General features: G+C 33.1%; 1 protein-coding gene and 1 pseudogene across 3 annotated transcripts; both read right to left on the bottom strand.

The window, feature by feature from the left end:
• Positions 1–4,346: 4,346 nt before the first annotated feature.
• LOC114164205 (F-box/kelch-repeat protein At5g43190 pseudogene) lies at positions 4,347–5,699 on the bottom strand (annotated as a pseudogene).
• A 1,052-nt stretch (positions 5,700–6,751) lies between these two features.
• LOC114163220 (Ubiquitin system component Cue protein) lies at positions 6,752–13,419 on the bottom strand. 3 transcript variants are annotated; one of them, XM_028047396.2, is made up of 9 exons: positions 12,907–13,419; positions 12,552–12,711; positions 12,403–12,464; positions 11,781–11,875; positions 11,135–11,248; positions 10,236–10,301; positions 9,344–9,441; positions 8,709–9,127; positions 6,752–8,472 (listed from the first exon to the last, which is right to left on the bottom strand). In XM_028047396.2, the coding sequence occupies exons 1-9, from the start codon at positions 13,244–13,246 to the stop codon at positions 7,277–7,279; spliced, it is 2,550 nt and encodes an 849-aa protein (XP_027903197.1). In that variant the 5' UTR covers positions 13,247–13,419; the 3' UTR covers positions 6,752–7,276. The 3 variants fall into 3 exon arrangements, with proteins under 3 accessions (XP_027903197.1, XP_027903198.1, XP_027903199.1); XM_028047397.2 differs by lacking the exon at positions 12,907–13,419 and having other exon boundaries at positions 11,781–11,864; positions 12,552–12,712; XM_028047398.2 differs by lacking the exon at positions 12,907–13,419 and having other exon boundaries at positions 11,781–11,864; positions 12,566–12,706.
• Positions 13,420–15,016: the final 1,597 nt, after the last annotated feature.

Consider the following 15,016-nt stretch of genomic DNA (forward strand, 5'->3'; position numbering starts at 1 on the left):
ATTTTGTTAAATTTGTTTTTGTAATTATTTATTATTTTTGTATTTCGCTGTTTTAAATATTAAAATATTATGAACAATATTTTAATAATTTAAATTTTATTTATTTTGTTTATTAAATTATGAAAGTTGATACTTTAATTTTTTATTATATCTTTATAATCATTCGATGAACCAGTGTTTTAATTGTGATGGAAAATAAATAAGTTAAGTTAATCAATTTTTTTATTAATATATATAAAAAAATAAAACATCTTTAAGTAAAACAATTCATAATCTATAAACTTGTTGGTTGAGTAGGATTATAAAATTTTTTACAAAGAGAAAAAAAGAAATAGTCAGATTAAACTAAGTTTAGCCTGCATAGTGAATTTGCCGCACTTTAATTCTCTACAAAAATGCACTCGTTGTTGCTTTCTATTTGTAATTTTTGTAATAAATAATTGTCTCTCTTCCTTTGTTTTTTTTTAAAATTTGAAAGTAATTATTTTGTTATTATAATTTTAATATAGAAAGAAATTAGATATGATAACAAAAATTACAATAACATGGAAAAAAATTTATAGTTTTAATTTCTTTACTATAGGTATCCTAGACATCGATTAAAAAGACTAATTCATTTATTAGTGATTTTTATGTATAATTTCGTCATTTTACAACTCATAACCAATTAATTATTAAATAATTGGCTTAAATACCTTTTTGTCCTCATTTTCGTAGTGTTTGTTGCGGATGGTCCTCATTTTGACAGAATGTTTAAAATGATTATCATTTTTACCGAATGTTTAAAATGGTCCTCATTTTCGCAATTTGTGTTTTATTTGGTCATTTTTTATAATGTCGTTTTAATCATTAACAGAACATTGTACATGTGACACAGTTTGTATTAGGGTGTTTTACGTGTACTGTACATATGGCTAATTAACGTTAATTTTTCAATTTAGGGGAAATTTTGCAATTAGGGAAATTTCTTCATCTTCGTCTTTCTTGTACTGTACTGCTGAGAATGCACCAACTGTTAAGAATGCACCAATTGCTGAAACTGCTTAGAATGTACCAACTGCTGAAATTCAAACAACTCAACCACCAAGGAATGAAGTGGAGAGTCAAGCAGCACCACTACCAACACAAGAAGAACCATCTCAACAGTTTATGATGAAATTACAGATTAGGAGGAGACCATGATAGCAACTACAAACGTCTTAGTTATTTTTTGAAATTTCTGATGTAGATTTCATTATTGATGTACTGCATTTTGACTTTCCTTAAACTTCTTTCAATTTCACTTTTGTCAAAACATTGATGTAGTGCATTTTGATGAGGATGAATTAATGTTATGAATTTAACTTCTTTCAGACTTAGATCAATTTAATTTTTTTCAAGCTTAGATCAATATCACTTACTTCAATGCTCAGATTAAGATGTCATTTTTAACATGTTGGGACTAATATCAACATAATCAAACTAATTCATTTCTTCATTTAATAATAGTACAAAACAAATTGGACTTTAAAAGATTACACACAATAACAGTACGAATAATACAATAACAACACAAGTGAACCCTGTTACTAATTGCAGTCTCTTCTAAGCAACCTTCAATGACTTCTCCAAATCATCCAAATCATTAATATGCCTCATTTGTGTTATGATGATGACATCCTTTTCATCAACACCACCATTTGAAAAAGTTGTAGCCCACATTATTGGAACCATTACTCTGTAAATCAATAAACCAAAAATTAAAACCAATTTATTATTAACACAAAAATAAAAATAGATTGTACCCAAATTTTTTTACCAATATTCTTTGGAGTTCTTGTCATCCTCAAAGCTACCATCTCTCTGCAGCTACAAATCGGGGTTAATCTATTTCTTGTTGAACCACCAACAGTGCACGAAGTGATACAACACGGTTGCCTTCAACGATTACAACCAGAGGTAAAGGAAAAAGATTGGGACCGTAACATACCTATATAATGGGATTGCAGGAAGAAGAAGATTGCAGCAACAATTGGGAACGGAGGAACAAGATTTCCAAAACTCACCAACTGCCCAAACATTCCTTACCAAAACCCTAACTCACTTATTTATCCCCAAATACCTAATTATCACACATATACAGTACACATAATACACCCTAATACAAATTGTGACACGTGTACAATGTTCTGTTAATGATTTAAACAGCGTTATAGAGAATGACTAAATAAAACACGAATTGCGAAAATGAGAACCATTTTAAACATTCTGTAAAAGTGAGGACCATTTAAAACATTCTGTCAAAATGAGGACCATCCGCAACAAACACTACGAAAATGAGGACTAAAAAGGTATTTAAGCCTAAATAATTACGAGTGAATGTTTAATTCTTTTAATGGATTATTTATCTTATAATTAAATTTTACATTATTTTTTTATCTCTCTTAGACTTGACACTTTTATTTTTACTTTATTTTGATTCATTATACTTTTCTTTTCACTGTTTTCACCCACTGTATTCTTTAGGTTTTTTCTTGACGAAAAATATAAGTAATAGATGTTTGATTTAATTTTTTTGAAAAATAAAACTTTTTTAGTTTTATGACAGCACATCGGTGCTTTAAAGTCTTGATGTTTCATAAGAACGTGTATTGAAAAAGTGTTTAATGAATTTCAGTCAAGCATGGCGTGGTTCTTTAAAAGTTTTAAACTGATGTTTGCATTTGTATAAAACAACAATAATAATAGGTATAAATACACATTTGGTACCCAAACTTTTTCGAAAAGTTCAATGTGATACCCAAATTTTAGGAATGTTCAATTTGGTACCCCAATTTTTTAAAGAGGTTCAATTTGGTCCTCTCCGTTAAGTTGGAGTTAACACCGTGTCCGTACAAGACACGTGTCAAGCCATGAAATTTTTATTTTTTTTTAATTTTTTTTCAAAAAATTAATTTTTTTTTCAAAAAATTATTTTTTTTTTCAAAAAATTTAAAAAACTGCCACGTGTCAGTTTATCATCGTGCCACGTGGCAGCTTACAAGCATGACACGTGGCAGTGTAATAGTTGTTTTCAATTTAGTACCCCAATTTAAATTTTTGGTTCAATTTAGTACCCAAATTTTTTAAAATGATCCAATTTCGTCCTTTCCTATTTGAGACCAAATTAGTAAATAAGCTTAATTATAATTTATTTAAACATGTTAAAATAATTGTTTTGAATTTATACATCAAATCACTACACCTAAATATTCAAATTATTTTATTTTTTACAAGTGTAAAAAATTTCATGTATAAAAAATTACAAAGGTTAAAATGAAAAAAATAAAATAATTTAAGTATTTAGGTGAAATGATTTGATGTATATATATTATAAAAAGTTATTGTAACATATATATATATATATATATATAGGTTGTAATTAAGCTTATTTACTAATTTGGTCTCAAATGAAAGATGACAAAATTGAATGATTTTAAAAAATTGGGGTACTAAATTGAACCAAAAATTTAAATTGGGGTACTAAATTGAAAACAACTATTACACTGCCACGTGTCATGCTTGTAAGCTGCCACGTGGCACGATGATAAACTGACACGTGGCAGTTTTTTTAAATTTTTTGAAAAAAAAAATTAATTTTTTGAAAAAAAAAATTAATTTTTTGAAAAAAAATAAAAAAAAATAAAAATTTCATGGCTTGACACGTGTCCTGTACGGACACGGTGTTAACTCCAACTTAACGGAGAGGACCAAATTGGACCTCTTTAGAAAATTGGGGTACCAAATTGAACATTCCTAAAGTTTGGGTACCACATTGAACTTTCCGAAAAAGTTTGGGTACCAAATGTGTATTTATACCATAATAATAATAAATGTCGGAGTCGTTAACATAGCCCTTGACATTTTCTATATATTTTAGATAACATATAAGATAAAAGGTTAATTGTGGAGTCTATTCAGCAAATAGAAATTTAAAAAATTGTGGAAGAATTAAAAAAATTATTCCAGTGATATATAATAATCAGATAACTTATATGAAGAAGAAAGACATTACATAAAAAATAAATACGCCAAGAAAGCTTTTAAAAAAATCTCTTCTATTAATTAAAAACAAAAACAATTCGGTTTGTTTGAGTAAAACGAGTTTAATTAATTGATTAAAAGGAAAATTTTCAACGAAGGTAACTATCAAAGGAAAATTAGTGATTCACAGCATCAAGAAAAAGATATCTCACACTAACGTAATTCAAAACCATGCATTTGGATAATCATGAACAGAAAGGAAAATGCTTACTTCATTTTTCTGCAATCTCGTTTGCAGTGAAGAAGATGAAATCAGCAAAATCAGAACCTTTCAATTCCCAAAGTTATCACAAAACACTTAAATGCATCATCATCATCATCTTCATCATTATTATCATACATTCACAACAACAGTGAGTTCATGACAACACAAATAAACAAAGCATCGAATCCAACAACTATGGCTACCGCATATAACCCAACAAGATAACTCAGACGGAAGCATAGAGCTTCGGAACAAAAGAAAACCACTTGAAACCACAGCTACACTTCAGAGGCAAATAGGGACACTTGGGAAGCCAATCCCAACTCCTTCTGGAAACACTGTAGTACAATATCTCCGGCCACATGTAACAGCAGACACAGATCATACCCTCATGCCAGAAGCAATAAACATGTTCATAGTTATGGTAACAAACCGACACAAATTTTCTGCACATAATCTCAGGCAACGCCACCACTTCCACCCAAACCCCTTCACTCGTTAATTCCCAAAGCCTGATACTTCTGGAGATCCCATCGGTTCCAACACCACCAACCAGATATAGTTTCCCCTCTCCGTCGTCATCACTGACCAGCCTCAGGAAAGTGAGTTGTGGGGGCAACTCAGCCACGTGGCTCTCCCACTTGCCACTTTCCAAATCGAAACGCACCACGGAAAACGGTTCCGGGGTGGTGAAGTAGAGGCCGCCGTGGAAGAAAGTACCCTGCTGGAGGCAACTGTCGTTGAGGAAAGCATGAAATCCCTGGAAGCGCCTCCAGCAGTGGTGGCCGGAGTTATAGACAAAGGCGGAGTTTGAAGAAAGGAGCACTAAGTTGTAGGTGAGAGGGGTGGTGAGAAAAGAGAGGTGGGTGAAGTGAAGAGAATGAGTTGGGGATGGGATGGTTCTGGAGGACTTGGCAAAGAGGTTACATACGAGAAAGGAAGAGGAAGAGGGGTTGAGGAGACAGAAAAGGCCACCGGAGGAGGATGCGAGAGAGAAGGAAGAAGAGAAAGGGAGAGAGGGAGAGATGGTGAGCCAAGAGGAAAGGTTGGAATCGTAGAGACGGAAGTAGAGAGGGCACTGAGGGTGTGAGAGTAAGAGAAAGGAAGAGAAGGGTGAGGAAGAAGAAGAAGAAGAAGATGATGATGATGAGTGTTTGGAGACAAAGGAAGGAGAGAAGAGAAGAGAGGAGAAGGCCTTGCAAGTGGGTCTGAGATTCAAGAGAGTCTTGAGAGGGAGTAACAGAAGTATGTGTTCCACAACATCAGGAGGTAGTTTGCTCCAGATTCTGGGGTCCATTGTTGTTCTTGTTGTCGTCGTCGAAGTGAAGGTTGTTATGTTCTTCATTTCATCGGAGTTTCCGAATGAAGCTTGTGTCTGTCTCCTGTAATAATAAAGAGAAGAAGGGTGCCTCCATCGTGTGGATGCGGCAGCCATGTGAGTTGACTAAAATAAAAATAAAAGTTTGAGGTACGACCATATTTGTTTTTTTTTTTTTATACTTTTAATTGGATTATTAGCCCCCATTCGACGGCATATTAAATTTTAGTTACAGTCAAACAATTTATTTTAAAAAATCATATTTTTGATTGAAATAGAAATGTATTGTTGACAAATGTAACTTGCTTATGACACAGCTGAAGACATTTTAAGTTATTTAAAGGAGGAAATAATTACCGGGGATCACTGTTGATATGCAGTAATATATGTAAGAAGTCTACAAGAATGGCTTAGATTGCAACGTATATTAAGTTTTTTGGGAAAATCAAGGCTTGCTTTCATAAAATACTTCTTTTTTTGGAGAGAAACAAGAAGTTTTAACTATAATTATTCTTTTGACTAAAATGAGTTTTTATAATTGATTTCAATGATTGAAATTTGTAAGAATAGTTGAATATTTGATGGAAGAGTCAAAGATTACAATTATTATTGTTGCAAAGAAAGAAAAATCAAACATAACAAAAAAAAAGACAAGCAATTAAGTGTATGGACACATGTTTTTCTCGTCTCCCTTAATGCAAAAACTTGTAGTAGCATATGTTGGACACGAGTTTTTCCGCCTTTAAGCATGCAATTATGCGATCCCTAATCAGAAAATTATCACTATCTGAAGTTATAGGAGTAATTTGCATGTTAAAATAAACTAAAATTATATTCAGAATGAGATTGACACACAATTTTACTTTCAAAATTTTCTACACATGTTTAATATACTATAATGACATCAATCAGGGAAAACTTACATCTAATTTAGCTATACAAAAATCATAGCTGGTATGGTGGCTAAAGGAAACTATACCATTGTTACCTTAATGAAAAGGAAATAAATGATAAAATGCAAATCCTTGGACAAATTTCCAAACTAGTAAATTAAAGTAATAATTAGTGTAAATTAACAGTTAGAAGTTCCTTGGACAAACCTTATATGATGCAAATCCTTGGACAAATCGTTACAAGTTCACTAAAAGGAGGAATACGCAAAAGAATTAATTGCTCATCGTTGGAATGAAAATTAACAACTGATAATTAGTGTCATGGCGTTGTGAAAGGGTAAAGTCCTTTCTAAGGCACAGTTCACCGGTAGGGCGTGTTGTTTCCAACGTTAAATTTTGAAGTGACACTAGCTCGCGTACTGCCAGATGAACACCATTACACAATTATTGTGCAAGTGTCTAAGTTTTATTCATATGCCCTACCTGAAAGGAAATATTGGCTAAAAGAAACCCGAATCCTTCTAAACAAAATTCAATTCCGGGGTTGAGTTAAATTAACCTTTACAGACATTATACTATTGTGTATATTGTAGAGGATGTTGGCATCAAGATTGCCGATTGCACATTCGATAATGCCACTATGTATGAACCATGTAGAACATATCTATGTACCCAGTGGAACTTTAACCCTGCAACATATAAGGTTTGACATGTAGACAAAAGCCAAAAGGTTACCGAGCAGATGCATAAATATGGTATCTTGGCAAGCAAGAAATATGGAATGACTAACTTATGCGCTTAAAAACCGCTCACTCCAGAGAAATGCTTCTTCATGGATCGGTCCTTCTGGTGGTGATTGTTTCTTCCTCCTCCTCTGCCCCTCCCTCTCCCTCTTCCTCTACCCCTTTGATTATTCCCATCCACCTCAGAATCACCAGATTGTTGCACAGGCTGCTGATGAGATGCAATCTGTCTTCCACCTTCCTTCCTACTACCCCTACCAAAAGATTTGGCCGGAATCCCATTGCCTTCCATTTCAGAAACCTGGGGTTGGTTATCATCCTCCTTGTACGAATCCGTCAACTTCTTTACTGCTCCAAGAGGAAGGTTTCCGCCTCGTCCAAGGCCATGTATTAACTCTTTCTGAGCTTGCGTTACTAGTGAAGCTTCACCAGAATTTGCAACTGCTACCGCACCAGCCACTTTGTAGCTGTAATTCTTGCCATCCTTGACATAGTACTGTGGCTTTCTCCTGGAGCCCCATTTTGAATCATGGACATCTTTTACCGAGTTTCCACTATCTGTTGCCCACGATTTCCCTGATTTTGCATTTATTTGGTCACCAAGTGTCTCATTTTCTTCTAATCCAGAGTCTGCTACACTTAAACCCAAGTCATCAAAAGAGTCGTCATACTCGTCTTCATATTCATATTGTAAAATCATAGCAGCAGTTTTTGATGTATCTTTCTCGTCCTTATTATCCAGAATACTGCGATCAGGCAAATCAGTTCTAGATTTCCTTACAAATTTTCCTAGTGAAGCAGAGGATGACATCAATGACCCCTCTGTCTGTTGCTTCCCCCGGACAACATCTGGATTTGAGGATGCTGACGTAGAATCAATTAATTTACCTTTTCCTTTATCATTCCCACTCACGGTGGTAGGCTTGGCGGGTGGTAATGTCTCTAGCGAGGTGTCCAGTCTCTGCAGATCTTGATGAAGGGTCCCCTCTAAAATTCTTTGAATAACCTCTTCTGGATTCTGGTCATAAACCTCAAGACACGCAGCTAAAAATCCTTTACCGTAATCAGGGAAGAGGTCCCTAATTTGACTGATGTTCGACTCTGCAATTGCAGCATCTTCATCCGTCAGTAATGATTGGTTTTGGTTTGGCACAGGGACCGTTGCAGAATATGGGTCCTTATAAATCTGTTTCACAGAACTCATCATCCCGGATAGATATTGAAACTGTTCATTATCAATGAATATCCATCCTGCATCATAGTAACTGGATTAGAAAAGGAAAAGGCCCAAGCATATGCTACATTGCAAACATGTGGAAAAATGCAACGATTTAAAATATAATTTTGAAGGATCAGATAGATCTAGTTCCACCTTATATCTTATAAGGGAGAAATGGATTAGCTCTCTAAAAAATTTGCTAGATCAGCAATTTATGCTACAAATATATGAAAGACATGATATACTACTGTACAAATACGATCATTACCACTATCCTTTAATGTCTCAATCCCACTCAGTATATTGAAATTTCTTTCAACATCTTGAAGAAACGTTTCCTTCTGATGGCTTTCTCGAGAATGTGATGATAGTGAATTGATATCTCGAAATGTTTGAACAAGAATATCTGCTCTGATGACTGGGTCCTCTACATTGGCAGGAAACATCTTAGTGGCAGCTGGAAGAGGGGTGCTATCTCTGAACACTTCATCACTTAGATAGCACAAGTGCAATAGTTGCCAACCAAACTTTACCAATCTTATTTTTAACATCTTCAGACTAACCAAGATATTAGATGTTGTGCCATCATGTTTGTCAGAAAAAATCATACGGAACCCCTTTTGTAATGATGGAATTAGTGAATCATGCAATCTGGCAAGGAGGTTCAGCAGTTCCTCATTCCCATAACTAAACAAATTACACAGAAAATAAAAAAATCAAAGTCTTGAAGGAAAATTTTAAATTGGCAAATATTAATCATCTATTCTATTTAGATAAACTAACCAACACAAATATTTTACGCATGATACACCAAATGCAATGTTTGATAAGTCATTTCCATTGAAATTTATCACATTCAATCTTCAGTTATCATAAAATTCAAGTTTCAGAGGTAAAGGATACCTCATTTCAACTGGACAAGAAAAGAATACAGCTGCTGGTTCGTATGCACAAACAAAAGAATCCATTGATACAATTGCATCATTTATAAAGTCCATCACCTATAAAAAAAACGGATGGCATAATTATAATGCAGCATATTTTGAACAAGTACATAAATTGTGAATAAACTAAATCCTACATTAGCAAAGGTATGGAGGGAAGTAATTGTACTCAAATTTCTATTTGCATGCGCTGAGAGACTGTTTTTGGGTTGAAGCTCCTGACTAGTCGGTCACCAGGGTGCAACTTTATCATTACACCAAAACTCGACCTCAATCTAAATGCTATATAGTCTTAAGAAATTATGGCAGGGACAGTACACAACTCCCTGGCATGTCATTTTCCACACCAAAATTCTAGTTCAATAGCCTTAAAATATGGCAGTAATTATTGTCTATGAAATATCTGACATTGTGATAAAGGGGAAATATTATTTACAATTGATTTGATGTGGTCAATGCCAATGCCATAAATTCAAAGTTTTATTTAGCTATGGTATAAAAATGTCCACGGTTAGCTGGATTATGCCCAAGAAGGTTTCTGGTATTGGATGATGCAGTTAACAGGTAACTTCACATATAAAGGGGAGAGTAACTTGGAAAAGAAAGTTGGTCATTCAATCTAGATAGAAGCTCAACTCAAATGCTTAAGAGCGCATGAGCTGACCATTCTCTCTGGTATTCCCTCACTCCACTCAACTTTCTTAGTGGGACTAAGCCAATCAGTTATCCCCATGTAGAAAATTACAAACTTATAGATACAGAATTTGAATCTTCTCATATCTGCTTTATCACCCCGTAAAAGAACATTGGGTATTTGGGCTACAACTCGGTAAAAGAATAAAGTAACTCACCTCCAGCAGATCAGCTTGAAGAAAAGCAGCATTGTGTTCATCCAGATTTCCAGAAGAAAATAAAACCTGCACATAATCCCCAAACGAAAGCTTTAATTTTCATTGTAATTTTCTCCTTTATACCATAATTATAAACATAAATTTTCCATCAAGATTTAGACATCCATTCACTTATAAATAGTTTTCTGAAAACATTTCTATCCATTAATGCATTCTCCATAAGTCAAATAACTTATAGAAGGAAGAGAAAAAAGGTCATCGTCAGGCACATTATTGGTCAACAGGATGTTCAAAGGGAACTCGAGAAGAAAAGTATAGGAGTCATTCTTAAATACTATATCTTCTAACCTAAAAATGATGAATTAATAACTTAACTTAAATATATAAGATCAAAATATGCATGTTCTATACATCCAAATAATACAAAAACAGAGATATATGCACCTGGTACAAACCAGTTCTCTCAACACATCATACCAACAAATCCAACAAATTATTGTTAATTATGTATCCGGTAAAGGTGATTTCCTCTCCCCACCTTTTCTTTGGAAATGTTTGGAGGCATGTGCCTGACCTAGATTATCCTTTTGTTGTGTTGAAAGTATAAGTTCTAATAAAGAATCAAGAAACTATGGCATAAAATAAATAAGATTACCCTTTTTAAGTCTTATGAAATAAAACAGTTTGTTGGACGTCAAAATTAAACTTATCAATTTAACAAATAATATGATTCAGGACGTAACACATACTTTCCATAACAAGAACAAACTAGATTAATATTCTCACCAACAAAAAAAAAATTATCTAGTTAACCAAAAGACAGTATAAAACTCAAAGCAGAAAACAAAGTAATCAACATGATGGATATTCGGTTTCACTGGGTCAAATTACAAGAATACCTCCAATGATGAACTGCAACGTTCATGCATTGTGCTGACAATTCCTAGAAAATGGGATATTACTGCAGTCAGATTATTATGGAGCCAAGGTTGAGCATTGAAGGCGTTTCTGACCTGAGAGACAAAAAAGAGAAAAGTAAGCAAGTAAAGTTAAATGCACAAAAAGGAAGTACTTAAATTCCACAACAAATCTTACATAGAACTATCCCTTAGATTGAGATGGCTAAAGAACATAGTGTACGGGTGTAATGCAGACAAATTAAAAAGGTTGGATTAGTATCCTTCAATATTTTTAATAACGATTAATTAAGTAATTGGACCTTTCAGAGAAGGTATAACTCAACTCAAGTAAACCAAAAAAACTCAGAAATATGAGGAGTAAAATAAGGCAGAGAAAACAAACATTGTCATGCATTCTATTTCACAAGCAATAAGGGAAAACGTCTTAATGAGCTTCATCTATTATTTTGTGCAAATAATTTAATAAACCAAAAAAGAAGTATCAAAGATATAAATATACAGGGGCCTAAGGCTCCTCACTTCACGAAGGTACGGGGAAGGGTAATTGTACACAGCCTTTCTGTTGCATATTCAAAGAATCTATTTCCTTATACCACTTAATATACTATCAAACAGAAATTCTCACCAGTGATCTTGTTAATTCTTCATTTTCATGATAGTATATGGCACATATATCCAATAACTTTGGCAATTCAATCAACTTTTTCTCCTGCAAAAGAACTACAGGCAAAATTAGTGAACAACGGTGAATCACTATACAGAAAAGATAAAATATAAGGTAATTGCTCGACAAGAATCCACAGTGGAAATTATTTTCCAATCAATGCAAATCATGTTTTATTATTATACCCTAAATGCATTCACTACTGATAAATTAAGCAACATGCCATACATATTTTTAGAGAATCAAATGCCACCTTTTCCAGGGACTGAATTTTTATCAACTATAAGTCAAATATGGGTGTTTGGAACCATGTCCATAGAGAAAAGAAACACGAGTTCTGACACAGTACCAGACACTCCCTATTTCTTGTATACACATAAAATTTATAGAACACGTACAAAAACGTTGTTCCAATGCGAGATCAACCTCTGCCTGGGCCAAGACATACTAATGAAGCCCACACAGTATGTATGCGTGCTGTGCTAACAAAGTAATTAGTAACAAAAAAAAAAAATGCTGTGGTGACTCAAACAAAAAAATCCGTCATTGTCCACAGCCTAAAAAAGGTCAAATGAGATCCCACCTCCATGGTCTCTCAAACTGAGGGCATCGGCAGGTCGAGCACCAGGGTCTTTATTCGAAGAACTGCAATGCACACACATTTACGAAAAATCATAGATAAAGAAAACACAGTCCAAAACAGAGCATCACTCCAACTCATGAGAAACTTACATGCGATACAATACCATGAAAACGCGGCGACTCAAATCCCGCTCTCCAACAATAACACCAGCGACAATCCCTTTAACCCCGCGATGAGGGAAATCATACCACCTGCTTCTAAATTGCAAGAAGCTGTCCAAAAACTCATGTAGGGAGGTGTCAGCAGCCACTGCAAATACAATTAAAAACATTGACACGAACTTCACACAACAATTCCAAAGGTAAAAACATTACAGCACACAATTCAATGGCAAGTTGAATACTTTCAGTATACACGGTTAGATAAGATTAGATTGAGGATGAATGAAGAAATAAAAAATATTATTTTCTTAGAGAACGAATGAAGAATAATTGAGTGAAGTACCTTGCGTCCAGAATTGCTTAGGTTTGCACTTGAGCAAGCGTGACAAGTGTGTGTTCAAAAGATCGACGACTCTCTGAGATTCGAGGGGATCCAATGCTCCATCTTCGGCGCCAAGACCCGCCGCCACAGCCTCGTCTTGTGGTAAGTATTTAACGAAATTCCCATTCTGGCCTCTGTTTGGGGCTCCGCTAGTGGTGGCGGGGATGGATGGTTGGGATTGTCTGAGAGAGGTTGAGAGGGTTGGATTGGGATTTTTGGGGAGAAAGTTGTTGTGGTTATGGGTTTTGGTGAAACCCTTGTTATTGTTGTCTTGTCTTCCCTGACCGGATCTATTCGACATTTGAATCGGAAAGGATCGAGCGAAGTGGCGTAAGAGATGGGTGGCGACGGTGCGGAGTTGCTAAAGTGTTGGAAGTAAAATTGAACTCGTCGCTACAAATACAAAACGTTAACTCAGTGTTGGGTTGGGTTCAGTTCATTCAGAGCGTGGGTTTTGTTTATGTGTAATACATGTATTTCTCAGCTCGTGTTTTATTTTCTTCTTGCAACTGCCACAATCATCATTTGCATAATCCATCTTATCTCTTTTCTATTTTTTATTATTATTATTATTATTATTATTATTATTATTATAATTATAGATATGTTTGTGTGTGTATTGATTATATTAATCTATTAATTTGTGAATACATCCTGATTTTACCTATGAAGTAGTAGTATAAGCTAATAAAGTAGAAATAAAAGTGTTTTTGTCCCTTCCATTTCTCTTGATTTTAGTTAGGGTACACCTCATGATATGAATTTGTGTTCGATGTTGAAATTTGATTGGGAAAGTTTCTAGACTTTAGGAAGATTTCTTTTTTTTAATTGTTCTTAATTTTTTTATTTTTTCTGATGTTATGCTTGAATAATATGATATAGCTCAAACAAAATAAATATTAAATGCAAATTTTTTAACTACAAAGTTTTTTATTTAAATGATAAAGTAATATTTTAAGTAACGGGTTTTATTGTTCAAGTGATAACTCATTCAAACGATGAGATAACTAAATGTAATTTGTGTTTTATTATATAGTATCACTCAATTGATATTTTTTTTTTATATTTTGAATATATTTTAGTTTATCTATATTAATTTTAAATATGTAAATAGTTGATGGTTTTAATGTATTGATATTAAGATAAGTGGTATGATATTGTGAATAGTATTTTACATGTGAAAATCTCGTCTAACTTGAGTTGAGTATTATATAGATACTAGTCTTTTTATCCGTGCAATGGACGGGTTTTTTTAAATGTAATATTTTTTATAATAGGAATTGATTTTGTATTATTATGACAAGACATTCAAAATTCATTATCAATTCAAATCATTTAAAATAAAAGTACATGAATAATTCAAACCATTTAAAAAAAATAAAAGTATATAATGTGGTGAAAATTTTGACATACATTAATGTGGATATCCAGTACATTCTTCTCGGTTATACTTTCATATAAATTTACTTAACACTTCTTATGAAACTTGTCTAGTCCGAATTTTTATATATGAAAGTATTTAAGTGGTGCTTTTATTTCTATAAGTAAGACCAAATTTAAAATTGATATATGGGTTATATATTTGTATACTATTTTCTACTACTTTACTATATTATATATATATATATATATATATATATATATATATATATATATATATATATATATATATATATATATATTATGTAAAATAAATTGAGTGATGGTAAAGTTGTATCAGTTATATTATCACAAAAAGAAATTCACTGAAAAAGAATGAATTAGAGTATCTCATTAGTATTTTTATGAAATAGTAACTCTTAAATATTTTATTTTTAAATAGTTAAATATGCTTTTGATACATCACATGTATAAGATTAGCAAAATATTGTAATCCAAAATTTGCAAAAATTCAATAAATTTTTAAAAACGATATCACTTTGTTAAATTCATGTAATAAGTATTGATTATATCATCATTTGTGGCATCACCAATAGTAATAACCCTCTTTAATCCTAAAAACTAATCACATGACAAAATAAAGAGTGTAATAACTTAGAAGACTAAAAAATATTTCACTAAATCAAATTAA

This window comes from Vigna unguiculata, chromosome 9 (assembly GCF_037176805.1).
Source record: "Vigna unguiculata cultivar grain cowpea cultivar isolate G323 ecotype 2 chromosome 9, ASM3717680v1, whole genome shotgun sequence".
Taxonomy (NCBI): domain Eukaryota; kingdom Viridiplantae; phylum Streptophyta; class Magnoliopsida; order Fabales; family Fabaceae; genus Vigna; species Vigna unguiculata.

What these genes read in the sequence shown, in the direction of transcription:
- LOC114163220 (XM_028047396.2), bottom strand. Translation starts at nt 13,246, where the DNA reads ATGTCGAATAGATCCGGTCAGGGAAGACAAGACAACAATAACAAGGGT. An exon ending in TAAGCAATTCTGGACGCAAG is followed by an intron (nt 12,712 to 12,906) that starts GTACTTCACTCA and finishes TTGTATTTGCAG; the next exon opens with TGGCTGCTGACACCTCCCTA. An exon ending in GTTGCAGTTCATCATTGGAG is followed by an intron (nt 10,302 to 11,134) that starts GTATTCTTGTAA and finishes GATTATGTGCAG; the next exon opens with GTTTTATTTTCTTCTGGAAA.